This window comes from Rattus norvegicus, chromosome 9, assembly GCF_021556685.1.
Source record: "Rattus norvegicus strain SHRSP/BbbUtx chromosome 9, alternate assembly SHRSP_T2T, whole genome shotgun sequence".
NCBI lineage: Eukaryota > Metazoa > Chordata > Mammalia > Rodentia > Muridae > Rattus > Rattus norvegicus.
The window spans coordinates 121,098,094-121,124,859 of record NC_141542.1 but is presented as its reverse complement, the minus strand read 5'-3'; the positions used below and the strand labels follow the sequence as shown (position 1 = coordinate 121,124,859).

The 26,766-nt window shown below is 49.8% G+C and overlaps 1 protein-coding gene, 1 long non-coding RNA gene and 1 pseudogene across 7 annotated transcripts in view; all 3 read left to right on the top strand.

The window, feature by feature from the left end:
- Ddx11l1 (DEAD/H-box helicase 11 like 1) overlaps window positions 1–26,766 on the top strand; it is a gene marked incomplete in the record, with an annotated part of 107,737 nt that overhangs the window by 52,751 nt on the left and 28,220 nt on the right. The window contains 5 exon segments of one of the 5 annotated variants that reach the window (NM_001447202.1): window positions 20,494–20,632; window positions 22,926–23,072; window positions 25,074–25,319; window positions 25,704–25,790; window positions 26,076–26,228. In NM_001447202.1, coding sequence (NP_001434131.1) covers window positions 23,007–23,072; window positions 25,074–25,319; window positions 25,704–25,790; window positions 26,076–26,228 — 552 coding nt within the window. 5 annotated transcript variants of the gene reach the window in all.
- Window positions 1,735–10,310, top strand: Smokl6 (sperm motility kinase like 6). Its single transcript, XR_015629828.1, has 7 exons — window positions 1,735–1,846; window positions 2,154–2,202; window positions 2,508–2,846; window positions 3,670–3,926; window positions 6,419–6,620; window positions 9,681–9,853; window positions 10,149–10,310. It is a non-coding gene; the product is annotated as a sperm motility kinase like 6 (long non-coding RNA).
- Washc1-ps1 (WASH complex subunit 1, pseudogene 1) lies at window positions 13,946–16,517 on the top strand (annotated as a pseudogene). Its single transcript, XR_015628965.1, has 5 exons — window positions 13,946–14,075; window positions 14,312–14,668; window positions 15,378–15,533; window positions 16,137–16,207; window positions 16,291–16,517. The product of XR_015628965.1 is annotated as a WASH complex subunit 1, pseudogene 1, transcript variant X2 (transcript).

Below are 26,766 nucleotides of genomic sequence, written 5' to 3'. Positions count from 1 at the left end.
TTGCCAGCTGCAGGACCAGCTGAGGACCTGTGCTCTCCACATCTACTTCTGAAAAGCTTGTACCACGTGTCCTCTGTCAAGGCCATTCTGTGACTGACAGTGATGTAGTGATTCCCTGGTCTCCATATGAACATACCCAGTCTGCCCCAACAGGGTGCTACTGTCACTACAGGGACACTGAGGACAGAAGGACTATGACAGTAGGGCGCTGGATGCAATGATGATGGCAGCACCTTGTAATGCCGACAAAAGAAGCTCAGGCCACAAAGGAGGTGGACTTCACCTGTGAGACCTGAGTGACTCCTGGATCGGAGTAAACACCACCAGGATCCCTGAGGCTCACCACCTCCTAAAGCACACGTAACCCACATCAGTGCAGGTCACACCAGGGCAGCCATCGCTGCTCCAGAGATACTGCTGAGAGGAAAGGAAGGAGGCCTCATCTTCTCTGTCGCCCTTGTCTTCAGAAGAAACTTGAACACTTACATCCCTGCAGATTTCTTAACCTGGCCTGACCCCCATGCTAATCTAAGGTTCCATATTCTCCCTGTCTGTGACTAAAGAGAAGACCACAGACATCTGCAACTCTGATCCTATCCAACTGAGACTCCAGTGCTCAAGGCAAGAGTGGACAGAGACTTCTCAGTCATACCCAAGAAAATGTCCAAAATCAAGCTCTGGGGGAGGTAAGAGTGGGAGATGCTGCAGGGCTGTGGACAGAGTCTAGAGTCTAGGGAATGAAGTCTGTCCTCATTAGGGCCAGGAGACAAAGGAGGAATGGGGGAGCAAACACAGATGACATTGGTGTCCTGATGTGAAGCCCAAGATCAAGGGGAGATACTGAGAATCCTGAGCCCTGTGAGAGTGACCCAGGACATAGACAGTGGGTGGACCTGGTCCCCTTCACTTCAGGCTGCAGTGTTGTTACCATGACCTATAGAAGCACATGTCCCAGTGAACTATCCTCTTGCAAGGCTACTCGAACCTTCAAGCTCATGGGTTGACTGTCCCGCCTCCATAGAGGTGAACTGGCATTACAAGTTGCTACTGTCATTGTGGTGACCATAAGGATAGGAGGAACATGAGAGTGGGTGGCTGCATGGGAAAATGTTGGGGAGGCAAAGCTATACCTGGAAGCTACATGGTGTAAACCCTGAGCCCGTCTTCAGGCCTTTATTCTATGATGGTGTCCTCCTAGTCACAACCCTGTCACCAGAAGACAGCAACATCTTCCCAGACTCCCTTAGCCTTGCTTCTCAGTCTTGAGATTGAAGAGCCTCCAGGAGGCCTCTGCAGATCAGTCAGTGGGTGGCCCCTGACCACTGCCACTGCATTTCTGCATTTCCTTAGAGTTGTGTTCTAACTGTGGGCTGACTGAGGAGCTGGCCTCCCAGTCCTCATCGTACAACCTGTTCATCACGACCTGGACTGTGCCTGCCCCTGTCCTACGGTACCATCATGGAAGCCATCGCTCCCTTCAGAGGCCTGACTTCATTCTTTTTTTTTTTTTTGGTTCTTTTTTTCGGAGCTGGGGACCGAACCCAGGGCCTTGTGCTTCCTAGGCAAGTGCTCTACCACTGAGCTAAATCCCCAACCCCCTGACTTCATTCTTACCCACAAGGATTTAGGGTGAAGATTGGCTCTGAGATGTGACCCCAGCTTCCATCCTGTCTCTATACATTCATGTGATCTGTCCTTTGGTCAGTTGCCGTTCACTATGCACAGTGATGTGCAAGGCCCTCGCTAGGGGCTGGATCCCAGGATCACTGGTGTGGTGGACAAGCTGTGCCCAAGGAGCTGACACTTGGGCAGGGTCCAGGGCACTCGGGAAGACAAAGGTGATGACGTAAGTCCACATCAAAACAGGTAAAAAGGGTAATGAAACTGGGAGTGTCATCCTAGTACAGGTTGTTGGGAAACTCAGTCCCTGTGAAAAGAGCTCTGCCATGAGGACCGTCATGGGACAGACAGTCATCATAAATGACTGGACCTGAGGAGGGGCTGTGATAGTGTGAATTTTATGGAAGCCCTGTGGGAAATTTATTGTAATTCATTGCTTGGTGAAATGGTGTTCTCCACTCAGATCTCAGGCCCTGGGAGTGTTGGGTGTAACAACATGCCAAAGAGCTGACGTGTACACTCCTCTTTTACAGGTGATGGGAAAGTCAGAAGATGAGGAGGCCATCTTGATAGGAGGACAAGGTTGGAATCCTAGAAAAAGAAGCCATGTTCCTGCCTGGGACTCCACCATTGTTCTCATATATATGCATGTTGAATTTCTAAGCAGGCAATGGCTGCAGATAAATTTCACCATGAGGTCTCCTGGCCCTGGGGTGTCCCTCAGCCCTTTAGCCTGCTCCCTTTCCAGGCAGACAGTCAGTCCTTGCACATACCCTGTCCCTCTCCAGGATTTTCCTTAACTATGAAAATAAGACACTGAGTAGTACAGGTGGGAGGAGTTATCTTAATCCTCCGTGTTCTGACCTTCTGTCACTGTCTCTCTTCAGATGCCTCCAGTTATGATTCTGACCTTAAATAAACAGTGAAGGGTCACTAGGCTTTTCTGACAGGAACAACACAGGATGGAGCCAAGATCCTGATTCTGTGCACCGACGTCCTTCCCTGTTTCTGGTTGCTGAGGACGGTCTGAAGAGAAAGACAGGACCTGCTGTGTCAGTAAATGCCCAACCTCTGGAACTCTGTGTGTTGGAACTGTAGTTGCTGCTAATGCTGCTGCCTCTGAGGCAAAAATCTAGTTCAGCTCATGAGAAAATGAGCTTTCCATCCCCTAAACTGAACTTTCTGTCTCAGAGCAGACGGTGTATACACTTGAAAGGAAAGACCAGGTAAGGAACATGGTGAGGTCCCAGGTGGCTCTCACCGTGTGCTTCTTCTCAACCCACGAACCCAAGTTCCTTCAGTCCCATCTCAATATTACTCATAGTTCTAAGATGAATAGCGTCCAGGAGGGCTGATAGGACTGAGGGATCCCTGGGTGGCATGTCCCCTGCACAGACTCTTCAGGATCTCCTGTGAGGGCCTGTCCCTCTTCATTCATTACCCATCCTGTGGTGTGAATCCCTGAACACGCTGACACTCACTGCTCAGTGTGCACACCTGCCCGCCACTTCCAGGAAGTTCTCCCGCTGTTGGATTCTGGGTTCCAGCCTCCTTTTCTATAGAACGTGTTTAGTGTAGTCAAAAAGGAACCTGACTAAAACAGTGTTTTGAGTAGCTAGACTTCCATGATGCCTAGAGGCAGCATGAGGTGGGGTCCCTGGGAACACTAGCTTTGTTTCTCTCAGTAAGCTACACTTTGTGACAGGCATCAGCTGATCACAGGGAAGAAAGACACTTACTGTGCTCCCATCTTCAGTGGGCAAGCCTTCTCTGAATGGCATTTCCCTAGTATCAGCATGCTTCTCCAGGAACATGGCAATATCCTATGATGCTCTACCATCCATGCACTCTCTCTGCTGTCCTCTCTGTCTGCACACTTAACTCCTGTGACTCTCTTTGTGAGGAGCTCATCCTCTGGTCTGTTCACACTTCTCTGCAGAATCTCAGTAGTGTCAGGTCAGGAAGCTATGGGCTGGATCATGACCAAGGTACTGGGGACTCTGTCCTTCTCATCCCATGGTATCCCATCCTCTCATGTCTTCCTTGCAGATCCTGGTGCTTTCCCACAAGATGCTGCTGGATATGGCCCCGTGGCAGGCCAAGAGCCTCTGTCTGCCAGACAGGAGACACCATCACTGAGTCCAGCAAGCTCACGTGCATCATCACAAGCAGATGTTGGATGGAGGTCTGGGAAACACAGTGTGGACACGTGTGATTTAGGTCCTCCATTTCAGTGCCTAGACCTAGAATTCCTCTGCACGTTGGGGCTTGGAAAATGGCCACGTGCAGAGGGGCTGGCAGTTCAGGTCAGTGGTTATTCCTCAAATGTGAGACCTCTGGGTATCCAACTGTTATCGAGCGCCTTCTCTTCCCTTGCCTTCCCCCACGCTTCAGCAAGGACGCTGCACACTCGTTTCTCTCAGTGCAGTGGTGGAAAGAGAGAAGAAGGGGAGTAGCACAGGCTTGCCTCTCAATATGATTGGTGTTTCAGGGAAGGTCATTAGTGGAGGTGCTCAGGGTCCCTGGAAACTCCTCTGTGCTGTCATCTGACATGGCACACACTGACACAGGTCCCTCTGACGCTTGAGAGAACTCCCTGAAGGCAATTTTTACATTACGACTGGAGATGAGACATTCAGAGGGGGTGAGGCAGTGTGCCCCTGGTCCCACTGAGCATGAGTTGGGAGCCAGAGGTTGATAACTTTGACTGACTAAGGGAAACACCAGATATCTCTATGTTGCCCTGGGCTGTTTGAGAGTCAGTGCGATTATCTGAAATAAACCCTTTTCAGTTGCATTTCTATCACAGTGACGTGACACTTCCAAGTTATACTGCATGACCATGTGAAGCCAAGGCTCGTGTGCAAAGGGACTACCCATGTCATAGCCACAGTCTAGAGCAGAGGGAAAGAAAGGCCTGCATGAGGCTTGCTTGCTTGTGCTCATCTAGAGCTCTCTGCTGTCATGCAGTCTGGGACAGAAGCCTAGGGATTGGCACTACCCAAAGTGTTGTACCTTCCATTGTCAGTTAAGGTAATCAAAGAGGTCCTCTACAGACATGCTCACAGGGGACTTCATCTAGAGGACTCCTCTGTGAAGACTCTCCCTCCAGGTCACCTCTCCTGCACTGCTTGAGAGTCTGATTAAAGACCATGAATTGATCCAGTGGCTACCACAGCTCCCAACATTGAAAACTCTCAGACTCAGGACTAGAGGCTTCAGCTTCTCACTTTGCCTGGGCTCAAGGCTGATGCCTTGTAGTGTGTTCTCTCTGCCAGCTCAGTTTCTCCCCACGTTATACCTGACACTGTTTTCACTCAGCCATCAGCTCATAACTGCTATGTCTCTACCGTGTCCTCAAGTAATGCTTTCCAGACATAGAGGAAGATTTCTCAGCAGACTTCTCTGCCTTCAGGGTGATCCCCTTTTTCTGCTTCCTCTGCCAGGTTCTTTTCCCGGTATGGAGCATCCAAGAAAGCATAGCGACTGGTCAGCAATTTCCTTCTGCCAGCCTGTGCTTTTTGAGTAGGTCCAATTCAGTGATACGAGATATATATGTGGCTTACAGACCTTAGCCTAGTTTTCACAGATGGTATGGCTCTGAGAGCCCATAACCTTGAATGCATTTTATATTATTGACATATATACTCACTTTCTTACCCATTCACTGGTTCCTCTAACTTCTGTCTGTCTCTTCTGTTTTTCTGTTGTAGATCTCTCTGATACTCCAGATATCTTCCCTATCTCCTTTCCTCATTCTCTCCGAGCCCCACCCCTTTGTGTGTGTAGGGAAGGTAGGATGATAATTTTCTGGGTAGCCTATAGAGGTCAGAGGATAACTCTAGTGAGTCATTTCTCAAACTCGATGAAATATCCAGGTAATGAACTGTACCGCCTATTCATGGAAAAGTTTTTATAGTTGAAGTACCTGACACGCCTGGGAAGTGGGAGCCTTGGCCTTGGCACAGTCGTGTGCTGTTCTTCCTTGGATGGCAGTCAGGACATCTTATCTCTCCTGCAGTCTTGTCTTGATTGTTGACTTGGGGATCCTCAGCCTCTCAGCTTGGTTATCTAGCGTTAAGTCTCATTGAATCTTAGCATCTACTTCATTCACCCCTGTTCTTTCTGCCTACCTTTATTTTGCCAGGACTTTCTGTGGCTATGACTGTACACCTGTAACACTTTAGGATGGGCAAGTCCACATCAGGTTACCCAGAACCCTTACACAAAATGCTCTTATTTACCTGTGGGATGTCCAAGTTGACCTTAAAGTGCAAAGAGTGACCAGCTGCAGTGCGGTTCCTGAGCCTGAGAGCTCCCAGCTTCACTGTGAAACCTTCATGATTTATTCAGTGTTGGGACTTTTCTATTCTTTCGTTGTCAGTGTAAAGAAATACATCTGTAGAAGGTGGAAGTCGAGAAAGTAAGGGGCAGGGGTTTCTTGCACGATCTTGACCCATGCTGGGTTTCTCCCTTCCAACTCCACCTTCCACACAAAATATACCCCAACTCTCCAAAGGTCATGCCCATTCTGGTGTCCTTCACTCAGTTAGGAGATTGGAGCAAGTGTCCAAGGAGTGATGGTAAAGCTCTGGTTTCTCAGAGAGTCTGAGCTAGACCACTGATGTGCTGGGAAACACTTCCCTACTCTATGGGACCTTCATCTGCTGTAATGTCCAACAACCTGTTCAAGGAGCAATGCACCTCTGCCATGATGAATACAAGGTAGACAGAGAGTCCAGAAAAGAAAATGAGTCTGCCGTCTACCACCTTAACACTGTGCAATTCTATCTTCTAGGGAGCAGGGACAAATCTGCACGGTCCTACCTCCCAGAAGATGAGGCGAGGCGTTGCGGTTAGCATGACTCGTGACATGAAGCACACAGAGGTTCACCACGAATCTGAAAGTCAAGACACCGACCTCCATTAATATTGTCTTCCTTAGCCTTCCCTTAGAGACAAAACTGAAAGTCACCGTGGACCTTATCTTTAACATGCTGGTAAGACGATCACCTTAGATAGGTGAGCTTTTGATGCTAAGTCATGGGACTCCTAGCAGCTCTGAGAGGAGAGGGCACAAGGGGAGCTCAGTCCTGCAGCTGACACCACGCATGGCTGATGTCCTGGGGTTCTGTTCTCAGGGGGCAGCACGGGGAAACTTCTACATCATGTGAAAGGAAACTCTCCCAAGCAGCCTCAGGTCTGCACCTAGAGCAGAGGCTTTGATGGCACCACATCCTAAAGCTAGTGAGGTTGGAAACATGGCTGCGTATGACTAGTCCTACCACTCTTGCTGCAGCTGTTGTCAGGGATGTCCCCATACCTCTTCATCCAATGCCTCCTGGTCTGACTTAGATACTCTTGCTGGAATCACAACCCAATGCATCTAAATTGTCCATATATGGAAGGACGGGCTATTTGTTATGTTCTGGTAAATGTACTCATGTCTGTCCATCACTGAGATAAATGATACACTGTGCCCTTGTGAGAAAGGGGACACCAGGCTGAGGCAGGTCTCTCCTGAGGTTGACTGCCCTGACCACACAGAAACCCATCAAAACTCAGAGGAAAGGGCCACATTTGAAGCCCTGGTTGACAGGCCCCAGACCCAGGAACTCTCCTTCCTCCTGGCTTTCTTTGTAAAACACTCTTCCCCTCAGACAGACCCATTTCAGTCATTCTCACAGACATCACCTTGGCACACAGTCTGGATATCATCTCCCTTTGTGTGACATGGGAAGATGTTGGCCATGTCCTGTTTCCTAACAGTGATAGAGTAAGCGCGCTTTACTGCACATTTAACCTGTCTCAGCAGGCTTTTCTCCTGTGTAACATGGGCAGTGTCCTAACAGCTCTACAGTGAGCCCACTTCACCACACAGCCAGGCCTGTCACAGCTGGCTTTGCTCTGAGCCATGCAGGACTCTTCTTCCTTGTGTATGCTTTCCCTATAAAGTAGACATCTGAGGATGTCCCTCCACCTTGTAAGTCTTCACAGCTCCCCCACCGTGTCTTTGGCATTTTGAGGTGAGCAAAGGCTTCAATTCCACCCATTGCACACAGCAGCTAACTCACACCCCATTCTTTCCTGACCTGGCCCAGATCTCCCCTCCAAAATACTCAGAGGACGTTATCCATCTCTCAATTGTCTGAGGTGCAGAGGAAGAACGGCATTAGGAGGAAAGCAGAGGTGAAAGTTCCTCTCTTGCGCATCCTCAGAGAGTTTTAGCTGTTCAGACTCAACGACGGAGACCATGACTGCGAGATGCCCTTTTTGAACACCATGTTCTCTAGGGACTTGAAGCAATGACGTTGGGATTCCTCAAATGGCAGTGGCCCATGCTCTCATAGCAGAGTGCTGTGTCCTTTTAAATCTTAGGGGACAGATGGTCTGCTCCTTCCACAGATGTGAGCTGGGTTTAGTACTGCGCACAGTGGGAAAGCGCACATTCGATCAGAAGGTATCCTGTTTCTTCTGGCCCAACAGGGAGCCATGGATTACCTCTCTGATTCTTTCTGCTGCCTGGAGATCTCAGGCTCTTCTGAGTTTAACATGGCGTGACACTGGACTACAGGCCAGTGCGGTCTCTGATGCAGAGAGGCCTCCTTTTCCTGCACATTCTGCCCACATGCCAACCCTGCTCTCTGGCTTCTCAGGAGGCTGTCGTTCTCTAAGCTTTCCCAGTGCCTCTGGAGAACTCCATCTGGCTCGTTCTTAGCACTTCCAGTGGAGGACGTCACCTGGAAAGACACGAGCTTTGATTATCGCATGCTTTTCCTGCCCTGTTTGGTATGTGTGAACTTCATGAAGATCAACTTAGAACTCTACACACAAGATGTATTTGGGAAATTGTCGATACTGTTGTCGTCCATTGTGCCCCTGAGGTCCTGCTCCACCCCCGACAGGTTAACTCCTCACCAAGATTTGCTGTCTTGCTAGTATTTGTTCAGTTGCATCTGGCCCATGTTTCCTGGGAATATCTCCTCCTGGTTTCTAGCAATGACCCAGCTGCTTTGAGCTGGCAGACTGTCTCAGTTTCTGAGGTGGTTGTTGAGGTGACCATCTCGCTTGTCTTATCTGATGTCCAGTTTCCAGTATAAAACAGCTTGCAAGGAGGAATTGAAAAGACCACATGTAAAGTTGTATTAATGGGCACAATGTTCACGGAAACTTGTAGACATGAAACACATGTGGCTTAAGAGAAAGCTAGTAAATTTGCAAACCCTGTGACATTCCCAGTGATGTGCTCGAAGGTGTGATGCTTGAGAATGTGGTTAGACTTTGGAGAACTTTTTTGTACTCGGGAGCCTAAATCATTCTTTTCAAAAGACTAGGCTAGGGTCTAACCATGAAGAGTTCAAAGAATGTCACTTCAGGAATCACCCAGGGCTGAAAAACAAATCTTCTAATATCCTCTGGCATTTGCACAAACACATAAACCCAGGTGCCGCCTAGACGTCAGGAATGATCCTTTGCTTGTAGCTAACCTGTCATTCTTTAGGCTTGAGCGTCCCTTTCCGTCATGTTTGCACTGCCTCTTGGCCTACACCACGCTCTCTTCTTGGCCGTCACCAACAGTCTGGGACGTTACAAAGGCTGGATGATGTTCCAATGAAAGGTCTGGTGGTTTACCCCCTATTTAAAAATTCAGTGAGTTGTGGGGTTTTCCTGGGTTCAAGGTACCTGAGCAGAGTGGGGCAGCACAGGTACACACAGTCTGGAATCAGTGGTCACGCTTTAGCCATTCTCTGCTCTACTGTGGAAGACAGCACAGGAGAGGAACTTGACACTTAGCTGACTTGCTCCTCATTATACTCACAGCTTTTCAACGTAGACCTCACCTGCTCTGGTCAAAGTTGCAGTCCAGTGTGTTATGAGTTCCTATCTACCAGTTGGTGGATGAACCAATAACTCAATGGATACTGTTTTGTAGAATGTTCTGCACATCCATGTTGAGCCAACCTTTGATATCACGATGTTTTGTGATCCCTTCAGAGTTCATCTCAACATTGATCATCGTGAATAGACCTTCTAACCAACACTGAGAATTCATTTCCCAGAAAATGGAACATCCTTGTGGAAATGACATCTCTGGACTCTCATAAGCCCATCCTGGTGGAGGGTAGAGCTCTGTCAGTCATGGGAGCAGTGCGTCTCTGCTGGTCAAGATGAGTGGATTCGTGTGAACTTTTATCAAAATGTGTTAAGATGATCTCAACCCTTAGACTATTAAGTAAGTGTTCAGAATGGTGTGTGGACACCCCATTTGTACAAAGGAGGCAAGAAGTCTGCTGAAGTCTTGGGGGTTCTGGACCCGGCTTGTGTGTTTAGCAAGGCTCAGGTGTGGGAGGACACCTCTGGACAGTGGCATATCTGCAGTGTCCCACCATTTCCTCATGATGCTCCCATGAGACTGGGAAATGGAGAGGACACTGTCATACTAAAATGGAGTCTCTGGGGTATGAATGTAGGTCTGTGCACAGTGGAGTGGGTGCTCATCAGAAGTAACATTTGCACATTTTTTTCAGCTATGGAGGAAGAACCATTGGCCATCATCCTCACCCGTGGATGTGTCTATATGTCCGTCCCAGCCCTTGAGCTGTCAAGTCTCCAGGGGAAAACTTCGTAGGGGAAGCTGCAGGATCTACGTGTGGGTCTCTTTGCTTGCCTTCAGTACACGGATAACACAGGTGATGCTTCCTCTAACTGGGAATTTGATGGCTGAATGTATAATTGTGTCTGTCTCTCCTTCACAGTATCTGGGACCCTCACATTCTCTGTGCTCACCAACTCCATTCTTGAAGTCATGGTCTGACCACAAATTATTAGACTTTTGAGGTGTTTATGAGGACAACCCTGACTGGATGTTTCCATTCTTAGCCACACTGTAAGGAGGAGAACAAGGGCCTGGAGATGCCATGCTGTTCACCAGTTCAGGCAGTCACCTTCCCTAGGGCATCTACGATGCCACTGGACAGGCAGTATGGCACAAGTTAACTCTTTCCAAAAAGCCTGACTGTCCTAGTGCAGAGAGATCCCAAGTCTCCCCTCTCAGCCTCCTTCAATTCTTGTATGTCTCCTTGGCTAGCACTTCAGTGAGCTTCTGATTCTGCTGACAGGAGACCACCATGGAAAAGCTCAGACTTTCAGGTTAGAGGGACAAGTATAGTAAGGAGGGTTTCTTATGCATTGGTGGGGCGCTAGGATGTCTGGGAGGTACAAAGACTGGAGGGAGACAGCTGGGACCACATCTACTGCGAGAAACCATTCTTCTCTCAACTTACACAAGTTCCTTCATTTTGTTCTCCATATTCAGCCTCTTGTCACAAACATTTTGGCCTTGCTGATGTCCCCAGCTTAGCAGTGGATTGCAGCCAATAGCTTGGGCTCTATAAGGAGGGACCAAATCCTTAGGAAGTACATGGAAAGCATCCATGCACAGGAGGAAAGTTCAAGGACCAAAGTTTCATCAGACATTGCAAGATACAGAGAGCCTGAGAGCCTCAGGTCAGAGGTTACCTTGAATCCTAGAAGAGGAAGAAGGCCCCACTCCACAGAAGAAGCTTGGTGGCGATGCTGTTGCAACCAGGACTAGGAATGTGAAACTTGTGTTTCTGTGATACCAGGTTTAGGAGTCTTGTGCCCAGGTATCCACAGTCCTCCTCAGGTACCTCATCTATGAGAGAGTCCTGATTGGGACTGTCATGTCCTGATCTTATCCCACTTGACACATGGGCTAAGAAAGATTTTTTAAAGAAAGATTTCAAGAAGCAGGAAATAGGCGGACCCACAGGCGACATTAAAACTCCCGTTCTGTACTTTGTGGTTATTGACCCTTTTCATATTTGTTTGACTAAGAACAAGGCTCTGAGCCTGATATTTCCAAGGTTCACCTCTATGCAATTCAGAATCCCACAGCTCAAATCTGTACAGATACCACTCTGGAACGAGTCCCGGGACAAGATGCCTGACATGGGTTTCATCCATGTTTTATTTACAGGCCTATGCCTGAGCAACACTAAACCTACAGAGAATCATTCAGAGATTCCAACTTTAGACATTGGGAGGGGACGTTAAAGAAAACGACCTGTGCAAGGCTCACAGAGCCATGTCATGCAGCTGTGACTCTTAGTGCTGTGATTGCCATGCTCTCTGGCAATCTCAAAGTGAGCTCACCATTTACAGAATAGCAGTGCAGGGCAGCAGAGCAATGCAGTGGCCCTACGGTGGTGTAGTGAGTGGTTCCAGTGGATACTGAAATCACTACATCCTCTGCTTTTAGGAGGAAAGCAAAAGGAAAGTGGGAGGGATTGTGTGAGGGTGAGATTCATGACTCAATGTAGCCCAGGTATCAGCTCCCCCATCCAGAAGAGCACATCTGCCTCTGTATGGAGGCCACAGGTCAGCAATGCCACCTGGGACAGAGGAATTCATTATCACCTATGAAGTCACTGTACCTGACATCTTGCTCTAGGATAGAACAAAAACAGGATAGTTATATCCCATCACCCAGGTTCCTGTCCATAAATCCCCATCCCACCCCCTTCCCCTGTGTCTTTGAGGGTGTTCCCCCACCCACATACACCTTCCTGCTTCCCCAGTATGACATACTCCTAGGCTGGGGTCCCGCCTTGCCAGGACCAAGGGCTTGCCAATACAGAAACCAGCACATGACTGCAATCGGGGATTCTTTGGAAGGTACAGGATTGTTGGAGTGTAAAATAGGGCTGAGAAACCAATAGAAATGTATGGCAGATACTGAAGTCATGTGTCAGATAGCATGGAGGCCACATGCAGCTGGATAGATGGGCTCCCTTGCTCTGACGGAAGCAGAGCCATGAAGGGCCTGCCTGAGCCCTCCATCGGTACCTTTAGGTCCAGCTGCTTCTCTTGCAAGTCACAAGCAGTATGAAGCTCTGCTCTTGGCTGCCAGCATCACATGGCCTTGTTCACATTGCAGACAGGGCTTACAGGAATCTATTCTCCTCCTACCTATGAGCTGGAATAGAGACCAGAGAACATCAGGTCCCTAGGGCCAGTCTTCTGGCTATCCCCAGAGTGAGTCAGAGAAATACTTCTTTATTGAATATTTTTTATTTACATTTTGAATGTTATCCCCTTGCCCGGTTTCCTGTCCATAAACCCCCTATCCCACCCCTTCCTCCTGCATCTATGAGGGTGTTCCCCCGCCCCACCATGCCTTCCTGCCTCCCCAGCCTGACATACCCCTACACTGGGAGTCCAGCCTCCCCAGGACTAAGGGCTTCTCCTACCATTGATGCCCGACAAGCTTATCCTCTGCTACATATACAGCTAGAGCCATGGGTAACCCCATACTCTTTGGATGGTGGTTTACTCCCTGGGAACTCTGGTTGGTTGGTATTGTTGTCCTTATGGGGTTGCAAACCACTTCAGCTCCTTCAGTCCTTCCCTAACTCTTCCATTGGGGACCCTGTTCTCAGTTCAATGGTTGGCTGCAATCATCCTCACCTCTGTATTTGTCAGGCTCTGGCAGAGCCTCTCAGGAGACAGTTATATCAGGCTCCTGTCAGCATGTAATTCTTGGCATCTGCAACAGTGTCTGGGTTTGGTGACTATGTATATGGGTGGATCCCCAGGTGAGGCAGTCTCGGGATGGCCTTTACTTCAGTCTCTGCTCCAAACTTTGTCTTCATAGTTCCTCCTGTGAATATTTTTGTTCACCCTTCTTAGAAGGACTGAAGCATCTGCACTTTGGTCATCATTCTTCTTGAGCTTCATGTGGTCTGTGGATTGTATCTTGGGTAATCCGAGGTTTGTGGCTAATATCCACTTATCAGTGAGTGCATACCATGTGTGTTTCTCTGTGATTGGGTTACCTCACTCAGGATGGTATTTTCTAGTTCCATCCACTTGCCTATAATTTCATGAAGTCATTGTTTTGATAACTGAGTAGCACTCCATTGTGTAGATGTACCAACTTTTCTGTATCCATTCCTCTGCTGAAGGGCATTTTGGTTCTTTCCAGCTTCTGGCTATTATAAATAAGGGTGCTATGAGCACAGTGGAGCATGTGTCCTTGTTATATGTGGGAGCATCTTTTGGGTATATGCCCAAAAGTGGTATAGTCGGGTCCTCAGGTTGTAATAGGTCCAATTTTCTGAGGAACCTCCATACTGATTTCCAGAGTGGTTGTATCAGCTTGCAATCCCACCAACAATGGAGGAGTGTTCCTCTTTCTCTATATCCTGGCGAGTATCTGTTGTCACCTCAGTTTTTTATCTTAGCCATAGTGTGAATTAGAATGTCAGGGTTGTTTTGATTTGCATTTCCCTGATGACTAAGGATGTTGAACACCATGCTGGGCACAGAGGAGGAGAAGTTGTTCGATGCTCCTCTGTCCATCAGCAAGAGAGAGCAGCTGGAGCAGCCGGTAGGTGTGGGGCGCCTGGGCAGGCAGGCCCTTGTACTGTTCCGTGAGGGCTCCACTAAGCCTCTGTCTACCCAGCTGCGTGGGTCCACTTGTGCGGCCTGCCACATGGTCTCAGCGTGGGCCCTGAGCTATGGCAGAACCATCACATTTCCTGTCTCACGTGTCCCCATAGGCTCCAGAAAACTACTTCTATGTGCCAGGCCTGGGCCAGGTTCCTGAGATCGATGTGCCATCCTACCTACCCGACTTGCCTGGCATCTCGGACAACCTGATGTACAGTGCGGATTTGGGTCCCAGTATTGCCCTGTTTGCCCCTGGTGCTATTCCAGAGCTGCCTGCCTTCCATACGGAGGTGGCGGAACCTTTCCAGCCAGGTGAGCCAGAGGATGGAACTGACCCAGAAGGTCCTTGCTGAGTCCTTCCTCAAACCCTTCTATGCTCTCACTTCCCTCACAAAACGGGAGGATGGAGCGCTGTTGGCACCACCACCGCCTCCTCCTCCGCCTCCACCGCTACCTCCCCCAGCTCCCACAGCGCTGGTCAGTACCCCCCAACCACCGATGTCCCCTGACGTGGCAACTGTGACTGTCAAGGTTGCCAGGGGAGAAGACACTGGCATCGGCGTGGCCCACTCAGGTAGGGTAGTGCAGTGGGGGTACATGTGGTCAGCCCTCCTTTTTTTTTTTTCTTTTTTTCTTTTTTTTTTTCGGAGCTGGGGACTGAACCCAGGACCTTGCGCTTGCTAGGCAAGCGCTCTACCACTGAGCTAAATCCCCAACCCTGTGGTCAGCACTCCTTAACAGAACCTCTGGCTTTCTCTTGCCCTGGTCCCTGAAGAGCTCTCAGTAGGTCACATATTCCTAGATCTGGAATCAAAGAGAGTTCTCTGGGTGGGTGTCTTGTCTCACGGGGTTGGTACAGTGGTCTCTGTGCTATACCAAGTTGTGAGAGTCTGACTTTCAGGGCAGAGGAAGCCTTGGACAAGCTCTCTGCCATTTCTAGTGTAGTCAGCGGGCAGGGGGACTATAAAAACTTGAAACAACCAAATTCCAGCTTTCACATCACCTCTCTCAGCCTCTTCCCCAGCCACTTCAAGGAGCAGAAATCCCTCTGTTGTCTTATGGTGCTAAGTTAGAACACTCAGAGCATCAGACTCCCAGGTCTGTCACCCCACAGTGTTGCTAAAAGAGGGTTGGAGAGGGAGGAGAGACGCCTGGGCCCACGTCCCCTCGGCTCATTGTCTGCAGAAATCCAGGTCAGGCTCCTGAGGCAGCACCCAGCCTGAGGCTGGACAGCCTTTCCCTGTCCTGTGATGCTGAGCTGCCCTTTGCCCTTCTCCTTACAGCCTCTGTTCAGGAGGCCCCTAAGGAGGTGGTTGACCCCTCCAACGGCCAGGGCACTCGGCTTCAGTCCATCCACCAAGCGAGTGCATCGGCAAGGCCAAGCTGCGCAGTGTCAAGGAACACAAGCTTGAGAAGAAGAAACAGAAGGAGCAGGAGCAAGATGAGGGACGAAGGATGTCACAGTAGCCAGGCTCACTGTCTACTCACCATAAGTCCCTCGTGGCTGTCCTGATAGGTACCCTTGTCCCTCTGTGTGGTGCTACAGGACCTGCGGGGAAGCTTTCCTGTCTTGAGTTCTCCCAGGTAAAACCATGAGGAAGTAGAACCTTTGATAAGCATCGTCCAAAGCAGTGTGTGAGAATGTGAGGTCCTCTGAGACAGGGGACCCGGAGGCTGTCCCCATCCCGAGGACAAGGCTTTATGTCTGCCAATAGTCCTTGCTGGTAGCTTCCTAGTTAACCTGTGGGCACTGTCTTAGCACCCCAGCACTCAGAGTCCTGGGTTTGCATCCCGGTTCTTCTGATTGCTTTGTGGGCAAATGCCAACTGCCTGGCCTCTGAGCTTGTGTCCTCCTCCATGCAGTGAGGCTGAGGACTGAACCATCGAGCCGAGACTGGGCCCATGGATATACCAAAGGTCCAAGAGCATACAACCAGCACATGGCTGGGAGGCAGGTGTGTCTGGGCTGCCAGAGGCCAGCGAGCCCCTAGTGTGTGATGTCCCTGATCTTACACTGCCCTCCCCTGCCACTTTCCCACTACAGTGAGAGCTACCAGCCAAGGCGGGGACTTGATGTCAGATCTCTTCAACAAACTCGTCATGAGGCGCAAAGGTAGGCACCTTCCCCATTGTCTACCCCCTGGGGCTGGTGAAGTAGTGCCCCACTGTCTCTCTCTCATCGCCTCTCCCTCCCAGGTATCTCTGGAAAAGGACCTGGCACTGGCACCAGTGAGGGGCCTGGTGGAGCCTTCAGTTGAATGTCAGACTCCATTCCACCTCTGCCGCCCCCACAGCAGCCAGTAGGAGACGAGGACGAGGATGACTGGGAGTCCTAAGAGTGCTTTGGGCCTTCTCCCCCACCAGCAGGAACAGCCTGCAGGGGATCCTGGGCCAGTCGGTGCCTGTCAGGCTCTGTTACCAAGGAGCTGCAGGGGTTTGTGCAGGTGTCCCAAGCCTGTGCCTAAATTCTCTTCATGGAGTCGGGCTCTGTGAGCCGTCTGCTGCCTTCCCTGTTTCATGCGACTGCTTCACTGGATCCTTCCCCGAAGTGCTTCTTCCTTTGAAGGATCCTGAGAGAAAACAGCAACATGCTGGACTAAAGAAAGTAACTGTAGGCCTGAACCCCAGCCAACAGTGGCCTTTTAATAAATAAAGAGCAGCCATGCGGGTTGTGGCTTCGGAGAAGGTGAACTGTCCTCCTTCCCAAGTGTGCTCAGTCATGGTACAGGATGTCTGGGCGAACTGAGCTCTCTCTCCCTGGGATCAAGGCACATGGGGATGAGGTCAGCTATTGCAGGGGGAGGGAGGGAGGGATATCTGTCCACTGGGAAATGCCTGGGTGTTTGCTGAGGTGCTGTGGACAGGAGCTACTGCAGGCCTCAGGGTAGGCTTAGAGGCCAGCGGGAGGGAGTCCTGTGAAGGGTGAAGACACAGGAAGGTAGGGCTGCGATTAGGAAGTGACACTGGTATGAGGTCCCTGTGGCACTGCCCTGGAAATGTGGATTTCTTTGGTGTAGATGAAAGGGTCAAAGCTCAGGACAACTCGGGTCAGCTAGAAAGGGCCAAGGCAGGGTAGCCTTGGGCAGAGGCAGGGTAGCCTTGGGCAGAGGCAGGGTAGCCTTGGGCAGAGGCAGGGTAGCCTTGCCTGCAGACGGCAGAGGCTCCCAACTCCACAGATGCCTCCTGTCATGCTCTAGGGCCTGCCCTCTACTAAGGTGGTGTCTGGCATTGAAGTCCAGCAGGACATCTAGTGGGACAGGCAGATCTCAGAATGGACTGCTGGGGGAGGCAGGCAGGACTTGCTGTTTCCTCATGATGATCCAGATTTGCTCCTGGTATCTCTTTGGTATATGGGCCATCCGGGCACCACTCTGGGGTGCCACAGGCTGTCAGAAGAGCTGCTTTGTGCCTGAAACTGCACATGCAGGGATGTTTACCAAGGCTTTGCTGGGAGGGAAAGGCAGACTGAACCTTGTACACCCAGAGAAGGCAAGGGCAAGGATGCTTTCCCTCCACTGGTATGGAAACCAGATTGGCAGGTGTGTGAGGATAGGAGGCTAGACACATGCCTGCAGCCTCTCTGATACCTGATCACCCTACCAGGCTCCAAGTTACAATTACCTCAGCACAGAGGTAGCCATCAGGTAAGTTCCCTCCTCTGCCCTCACAAGGCAAACATGGCAGGTAACATCCCAAGTGCTTGACCTCACTATCAACTCCCAGCTGCAGGCTGAGCTCTGGCTGATAACCTGGGTGCCCAGACTCCTCACCAGTACTGTCCTTATGGCAGGGGTGGGGCTAGGGGAGCGACTGGACTTCACAGAGGATGGCTGGTGTCCTGCATTAGCCGCAAGGCCAGGGTTCACGCGCCTGGGCCAGGAATGAAGTCATAGAGAAGATCGAGTAGATGGAGACTCTGCACAAATTCTGTTGTGAGGCAGGGGACAATGTACGGTCAGTGCAGGACCTTGCCTTCCAGCCTGGGGGAGACACAGCTTGTTACCAGAGTTGTTAACAGGCTGGGCTCAGCCCTGAAACAGGTCAGTTAATCAAACCCTAATGAACAGTAGAAAAGGGAGATGTACCCAATGTGACTCCACTAGGAAGAGAACAGGGAGACTGAGTTAGGCCCTCCACGGTTGCTAAGTCCGTCGTTGGGAGTCCTAAGATGAGGTTCAGGTTTAAGTGAACAGTGAGAGGTCAGAATGTGGTCCTGCCCATCATGACACGTCAGAGCTGTATGGAGAGAGGCTCCCCTCTGCCCACCATGGGAGCCTCAGTCTTCCTCCTGGTATGAGATCCCAAGGGGAAGATCCAGTCCCTGCAGGTACATGAGCTCGACACCCTGATAGTCAAAGGGAAGAGGTACAAGTGTCACTAGACTGTCCCATTCTTGTGAGGTTGTTCCCACTGGGTTCCTCTCTAGCCCTCCCCTGTTCTCTGAAATGCTAGAGGTATTCGAAAGTGTCTGATGTAGCAAACCATCTTTCTCTCATGTCAGCTGTTACCACATACGTGTGGGACACAGGATCCAGTGGTGTAAGGTGCTCAGGCCTCCAGAGTGCATAAGCCATTACCCACCACTCTTACAGCCTCTCTGGCTTCTTTCCTACACTTCTGCACCTGCCACCTGAAAGGGGTGTTTTCCCGCTGAGGCCCAGGCCAGGTGAGAGAACTGAATCCTAAGAACATCTTGGCTGCCCACTACTCTGTTCCATGGGGCCCTCAGCCCCAGCAGGAAAGAGCACTTGCTTAGCTGGTCAAGTCATCAGTAGTTTGTCCCTTTGGTTATCTTTTAGCAGACCACAGAGAAGAGCAGGGGCGTTCAGATGACTTCCAGCCATGCTGTAGCACTTAGGGGACCTACTAATCCAAACTGGGCAAGCCCATTGCTGGTCCAAGCTGCCAGATTTTCATGGGTCATCAGCACCTGACCTGCCTGGGTTGTGTTCTTGATACTATGAAAGTCCAGAGAGGTGGCAAGTGTGAGAAAACAGGAAGAGGAGTCCTACCTGACTGGAATAAACACATGGCTGCCTCGTGGAAAGCACTTAACCTACCCACTAACCACCAGGGAGAGGATGTTTCATTTTTAGAATATCTGCTGGGACAAGACAATGCTTTTTAAAGGAGGACCTAAGAGGCTTGGGACTGCTTAAAATCCTGGACTTTCACCAGGCGGTGCACACCTTTAATCCCAGCACTTGGGAAGCAGAGGTAGGAGGATCTCGTTGAGTTTGAGTCCAGCCTGGTCTACTGAGGGAGTTCCAGGATTGCTAAACTTACACAGAGAAACTCTGTTGTGGGAAGAAAGAACAAAGAATCCTGGATATTCTGGGGTGGAACTTGATACAATCAAACTTAAGTGAAACAGTAACCAAGTCCACAGAGCCTGGACGTGGGGTTAAGGAGGTGGGAGCCAGCACATACCCTGTCTTCCTCTTCTACTGCAGGCTGTCTTGAGCCTTTCATGAATCCGGAGAGATGACAAAAGAACCATCAGGGTAATCAATGGCTTTCAGATCCCACTGAGGACTAAATACTGCAACTGCCCGTCTCCCTAGAAAATGGACACTAAGAGGCAGAGAATCATTCTTATACCTCATGGCAAAAGCGGGCGAAGGGCACCAAGCTTGAAGTTGTGGTTAGAATTTTCAGGCACAGCCTCTGAAAATAGGTCACGTCCAATGTTCCTAGTGCAATAAACAGGGACGTTTATAATGACTAATTGCTCTGCCTCCTGTGCTGTTTGTGCTTTTCTAACTAGTGACAGAAAACCAAGTCTCAATGGACTGCCTGTTCCCCAGAGTCTGTTAAATATTTTATTCTGCATTACACAACAGAAGTTTCTAAAGGACTCTGTGTAATACCTACATCTTTGTCGTTATTGTGAACCAGATCCAATATCTACAGCAAGGAGGAAACAAATATATGCATGAAGGATATCAACCCTCTTAGCTCTTAAGGGTTTGTGTACATTTGATATTTAATAGTTCCACTTTTTACTTTTAACATTCTTTGAGAAAAGTGTATTTAGAAAATGATAACTTGGGAGCTGGTGAGAGGATTTAAGAGCACTGGATACTCTTCCAGAAGTCTTGAGTTCAATTCCCAGCAACCACATTGTGGCTCACAACAGAGATCTGATGCGCTCTTCGGGCAGGTGGTCGTAAATTCAACAGAGCATTCACACATTAAATAAGTTTTTTTTTTTAAGTGCGATATTTCTGTGAAAACAAAAAACCCGATAAATGGTAATAGTAAAATCCTAATACGAAAAATTAGATCAAGGCTCAAGCACATAGCCCTAATCAAAGCAATTTGAACCTCAAGTCCCGAGATGAGCTGAAGCACTCAAGCGCAGTGGCGCGGGGGCGTGTCCAAGTGGCCGGTTTTTCCGTTTGCGCATGCTCCTTCATTGAAGCTTCAAGTCTTACCGCTGCTGCTGGGCTTACCTGCTGGTCTCAGGGAGTCCTCCCTGCGGATGAGAGCGAATACGGTCCTGCGTGACTGAAGAACTGACACTGAAGGCAGAGAGGTGAGAAGGGCAGACTGGAGCTGAGGCGCCAAACTGAGGCTGCCAGGGACCGGCATGAGCGAAGCGCACCCTAAGGTCAGATTGTGGGCAGAGGCAGCATGGCAAAGAAGGAACGCGAGGGGCAGCCCAGTGGTGGTAGCAGGTTGAGTTCTAAAATTTAAGGAGGCTGTATTAAGCGATTTTCGGGCATTATTGTGTATAGTGGACGTCAGGTGAAGACCTACAGGTTGACTGATAATTAACGAGATCCAATTTGGCAGTCTCTCACAGGGCCTATACTATTACTTTCTCCGTTGCACTGCCCCCCCCCCCCGTCCCCCCTTTTTAAGGTTCAGAAAATTCTGTCTGATGTGTGGAAGTCTTCCACATTTGCGGTGGAAGTGTCATAAAAGTAGGAGTAAATAATAAATGCATGGTTCCTGTATTCAGGAACCTGTCCTGAAATCCAGGCTAGCTTGCAGTGCTCATGTTTCCCCTTCTGCTCTCAGCCCGGGTCCCTGGTTTTCCCAGACAGTGACATTCTTCACCTTAGTGTGCATAACTCTAGGACCTCTCCTTTTTAGTCCTGCTACTTCTCTGTTGTACCCAGGTGAGTTTGACCATAGCCTGCTCTTAGAGCGTGGGTCCAATGCTTGCTTTTTGTTCTTTAAGTAACTATGGTACTCCTTAACACCCAGCCCCTTTCAATTGTAGATTAAGCTCCATGCTGCTGTTAGGCAAGGGCTCCAGCAGTGAGCATTGCCCCCAGTCAGCAGTCCTTTAAGTTCTGTACCTTTAGTGTCCAGAAGCATGTCGTGTCCTGATATCAGTGATAGGTTAAGTGAAATTAAGGGGTGGTGCTGGGGGCTCTGTAGAGTGCTTAACACACGTTAGATGCTCACAGTCTGTGCTTACCTTTTAAAAACTACTTTTATTTTTACTATTTTATGTGTATGGGTATTTTGCCTCCCTGTATGTCTGGATCCTTTAGAACTGGAGTTAGAGACAGTTGTGAGCTGAGAAGTGGGTGCTAGGAATTGAACCTGGGTCCTCTGGAAGGGCAGCACGTTCCCTTAACTACTCAGCCATCTCTTCACGTCCTGTTGGTTACTTTTCTTTACCTTCTCTTTGTGTTTTAATGGTTTTCCAATTGCATGGCTGTTTTCATTACTGTGTTTTCTTAGTTTGTTGTGTGGCCTTTTGTTGTTTTGTTTTGGTCAGTAATTTTATTAAGGATAAAGTGGGTCTTAGGGTTATTACTATTTGGACTTAGAACAGATGGGCCTGTCCAGTTACTTCCCAGGAAAAGAGGTGTGGACGAGAGTTTCCTCCTGATGGCAAAGAGGTGGTAGAGGAAAAGAGTTTCAGAAGAGGAAACAGGAATGAAACACTCATGGAGCTGAGAGCCCTTGTCCTGACAGGGGAAGGGGAATGCTGTGCACAGCCTTAGTATTGGGAAGCCAGTCCAGTCAGAGATTAGTGGCTGTGAAAAGCATTCTTACAGTCTGCTGTCTGGAACCAAGCAGCTGTCCTTTAGTGCCGTTAGGGTGCCAGGGATCATATCCCAAGGAGGCTCCAAATTCCTGGTAAACTTTCTACCATTGAGGGAGCCCCTGAAAGCCCTTGTGTCCCAAGGTCAGAAAGAATAACCAGTAGATGGCGGTGCTAGTGTGGAAATAGAGGTTAGGATGAAGAAAAGCAGATGTGAGCTGTCTGATGGAGGAGGTATGGATGTGAATCAGTGCCTTCTGAACAGGTCTTGTTGGTCATTCTGTGCCATTTCCCATAGGTTTATAGGCCTTCATCGTAGGAGCAGGTGAGGCAGCTTGGGCAGACGATGCCCATTACAGAGGCCTTCGGGAAGATTGCTGGAGGACTCCCACGTCCAAGGCAGCTTGATCCAAAGGGCACTGACCTTGGCAAGGAAGGCCTCTGCTTTTGAGGAGGAATTATTGGAAGGGCATCCAGTAGCAGAACAGGAGGTTCATCCTAAGGTCTTTCTGGGCTGGAGCATACAAAACCAGTATCTGACCAGCATCACTTTATGGGTTGTGTGGTTCTGCTATAATCACTTGTGTGCGATGGACAGAGCATGGTAACTGCTTGCCAGAAAATGTACAACCCAAAGGGAAATTGTGTGACTAGTGAGAAAAGTGTTTTGGATTCAGCAGATTCAATTCACGTCGTGGCTCATGAGAAAAGTAATCTCTCTCTCTCTCTCTCTCTCTCTCTCTCTCTCTCTCTCTCTCTCTCTCTCTGTCTCCCTCCCTCCCTCCCTCCCTCCCTCCCTCCCTCCCTCCCTCCCTCCCTCTAGGGCAATGGCTGAAGAAGGCCAGGAGATGGGTGGCATCCATTTTCCGTTTCCCTTCCCCCCCATCCTATCCAGAAATACTTCATGGCAGAACTCTACAAGGTTTTGGAGGCTGGCAAGATTGGGATATTTGAGAGTCCAACTGGCATGGTGGGTGTGAGGGATGAGGGATGTGCGAGCGCCACTCAGACAATTTGAGGCAGCCTTTCTCACCCTGACAGTTCACGTGTGTAGACATTAACTTCCTCAAGAGGAAGCTAGGCACAGTAATCATCAGGTTCTCTTTCTGCATAGTGTTCTCTTCCTCTGTTCAACCACTAAATGCATCCCATGGTGAGAACAGGCTAAAGGCAGCTGAGACTTTAAAATTGCAATGTAACCCACACCACCAATGGCTTTGTGATTTCTGTGGCTCACTGCTGCTTTGATGTTGAGGAACATCGAGAAAGCTTTGGCTTTTCCCCAGGTTCAGCACTGTTTCTGAGTTAGGACCCAGGCTCCTGAGTGCTGTTGGGAGCCAACCCCGAGGCTGTCTTGTTCCTCACCCAGACTGAGTGAGGATTGTATCTGAGGTGGATTGTTGGAACCGAACAGGGCTGTGGTTTCAGGTTCCCCGTTTCTTTCTCCAACTTTGGTGTATTACTGTGCACAGTGAGTACTGTAAGAACTTCCCCAAGGAGGTACTGTGTACAGTGAGTACTATGTCAACTCACCCAAGGAGGTACTGTGCACAGTGAGTACTATGTCAACTCACCCAAGGAGGTACTGTGCACAGTGAGTTCTATGTCAACTCACCTAAAGTCGTCGGGGCTGGAACTCACACAGGACAGGAGGCAGGAGCTGATGCAGAGGCCATGGCTTGCTTCCCCTGGCTTGCTCATAGAACCAAAGACCACCAGCCCAGGGATGGCACCACCCACAAGGGGTCCTCCCCCCTTGATCACTAATTGAGAAAGTGCCTTACAGCTGGGTCTCATGGAGGCATTTCCTCAAGGGTGACTCCTTTCTCTGTGATAACTCAGCTTGTGTCAAATTGGCATAGAACCAGGCAGTGCACTGTCCCATTTTTGCATATATACAAAAATATTTGCTTTTACATATATGGGAATAAGCTTTGGGAGGAAGGTCAGAGTCCCAGAGCTCCTGAGATGAGCCACTGTCTCGTCCAGGATTGCAGGTGAGAAGTTGTTTTTCTTAGGGTCCTCCCAGGACAGGTGAGTTCAGAACCCTGCTCTGGAGACTTTCAGCCACCCCTAAATGCAACAAACTGAGAAGGTTAAGAAGAGAGAGGGTTAGCTCTAAAGAGTCACATGAACCCAGATGGATCCTAGGGGCAGCAACCTGGGGGACTCCACAGTTTCCTCTGTAGTCCGTCTTCTGGTCTTCATGGTATAGAGAACTGCAGATTGTATCCACAGCAGAAATCCAGCACTAACAGTTCTGGAGGTTCAGGTCTGGAGTCAACATTTTCATAGTTTTGGCTCTTCCTGAAGGCTATGTGAGTAGGCTGTCCGGCCCACTCCTGTTCTGGTTCCTGCATTTCTTTATGGTGCCTTTGTTTTCTGTATGACTGCATCTGAATGACCCTTTTTTATAAGGCTGCCAGTCCTTGTAAGAATGAGGACGCACCTAAGGGCCTCATGGTCAGTCAGACACTGGGGTTAGGAGCACAGGATAGGGTTGCCTGTCAGCGTGAACGGTACTATGGAACAGTGTTACCTCAAGCAGGAAGAGTGTTTTGGACAGTAGACATCACCCACAGTAGCTACTCGTGTGACTGACTATGCGTGTTTGGGTTTTCGTTGCCCTAAAGCTTGGAGTCAGAGGTGGCCTTGGCAAGAATTTTGGATTCCATGCTTTATGTTACTGTATTTTTCCCGTCATTATTTAGATATTTTGTAAGTTGAAAAAAACACTTAAATTCTTTTGGGACATGGAGCTATGCAGCCTAAGAGCAGCTAATTCCCCTTCTCGGAACCAAGCTTACTCCTCCCTTCCCTGTCTCTGGTGACCACTGATTCGTTTCCATTCTAGACGGTCGTGGAACATCATCGTGTTCAGAACCAGGGTTTCTTTGATGGCCTTATTACATGGGGCATCATCTGGGAAGCTTTGCTTCTGGCCTGGTGTGAGGTCGTTTTCCTCCTGCAGGGAAAGTCCTTAAGTCTGATTTGTGGGGCCCTCTCCTGGCTCCGGGACTTTGAACAGAAGAAATTGCAAGCAGAGGCTGGTCTCCTCGCTCCTGCATCTGGCCCCACAAGTAGTGGGAGGAACTCAGTCCTGTCTTCCTCATCCTGCCAAGAACCCTCTGACACCCTGAGACCTGCTGGAGATCCTGACTGGGTCACTGAATTTGTGCAGAAGAAAGAAGAAAGGGACCTGGTGGAGAGGCTGAGGGTGAGATCCGAGGGACTGAGAAGGGGAGTGATCAGGAAACAGGCTTCAATGATTATTTTCAATTTATTACAAGACTTAGGATTTTTTTTCGTTTGGTGTTGCCTCTCAGTCCTTGGCTGACCTTGAGGTCATTGCTGTCTCCTTATGATGCAAGCCTTTTCCATTTTTCACTCGCCCGGGAAAGGACAGAGTTGAAGAATGGCGGTTACTGTATGCCTTGGAGGAAGAGAGGATGTGGCCCCACTGACCTGAGCAGTGGGGCCAGATTGGCAGAGAGAATGGAGGTGGTAGCACCCTGTGAGGGGCTCCCTCAGTAGATTTGTTACTGAGAAAGGCCTGGGGTGGCACTTCTGCAGGAGTCTTTCTGCTGTCCCTGTCCTCTAGGAGGAGCAGCTGAGGAGGAGGAAGCGAGAGGAGCGGCTGCAGGAGGTCTGCCAGGATGGAAGACGCAGGTTTGCTGCCAAGCGCTCGGTGAGCACGTGGAGGGCTGTGGGGTGTGGGCAGCTGCACACTGCCTGGGCCTGACGTGAGACACCCGATTGGCAGACCCCATTCTTGCTCCCATTGGCCACCATCTCCTCAAACAGTGGTTGGGGCTTTCAAGTGGTGGAGGATCTGAGTCAGGCAGTGGGGTTCATCCTCTGAGGAGAATGTGGTGCTCTGTTTTTGGTGGCAGCAGTGCTGGGCCCAGGTCTGTCACAGAGTGAGCTGGAGCTCCAGTGCGAGACTTCTCTTTGTGTCTTTGTTCCCACCCAGAGACAGGAGGAAGAGGAGACCGAGACTCTCCTGCGCCTCAGCAGGGAGATGCTTGCTGCAGACACAGCACCAGAGCAGCTGGGGCAGCTGGAGTGTGGGGAGGAGCATCTGGTTCTGGCAGAATATGAGAGTGATGAGGAGAGAAGAGGCAGCAGGTGAGACCTCGGGTGTCAGTCTGCAGCGTCAGCCGCAGCACCCAGGAGACCGCCTGATAGCCGACTGCTTGTTTGTTCACCTTGGGCTTGTATTTCAGCGGTCATAAGTGCTGGTGACAACCACGGTTGACTCTTTTCTCTGTGACAGTCCTGTGTATGTGTTGAGTTAGTTTTCCCCACTGTCGTTCAGTGGTGGAATCCTGGAGGCCATGGCTCGGTCAGGTGCTATATCTTGGCCATTGCTGTGGGCTCATGAATGGAGGAGAGCTGGGCCTGGATGTAGTCCACCTGGTTCTGGATTCTGTGTTCTCCACCAGTAGCGTAAGCATAACCGTCAGAGAGTTCCAGACTCACAGTTGACATCGTTTAGCGTTTCTGGTCCAGATGAGCAGAAAGCTCTTATTTTATGAGCTTCACTTGTGAATGACCCAGGAAACTCCAATAGGAGGGACTTATTCATGGCTGTACCACACAGCTCCTCTCGAGGCGCTCTTTTCTCATTCCCACTTTACTTCTAGTAGGGAATGTCTGGTGGC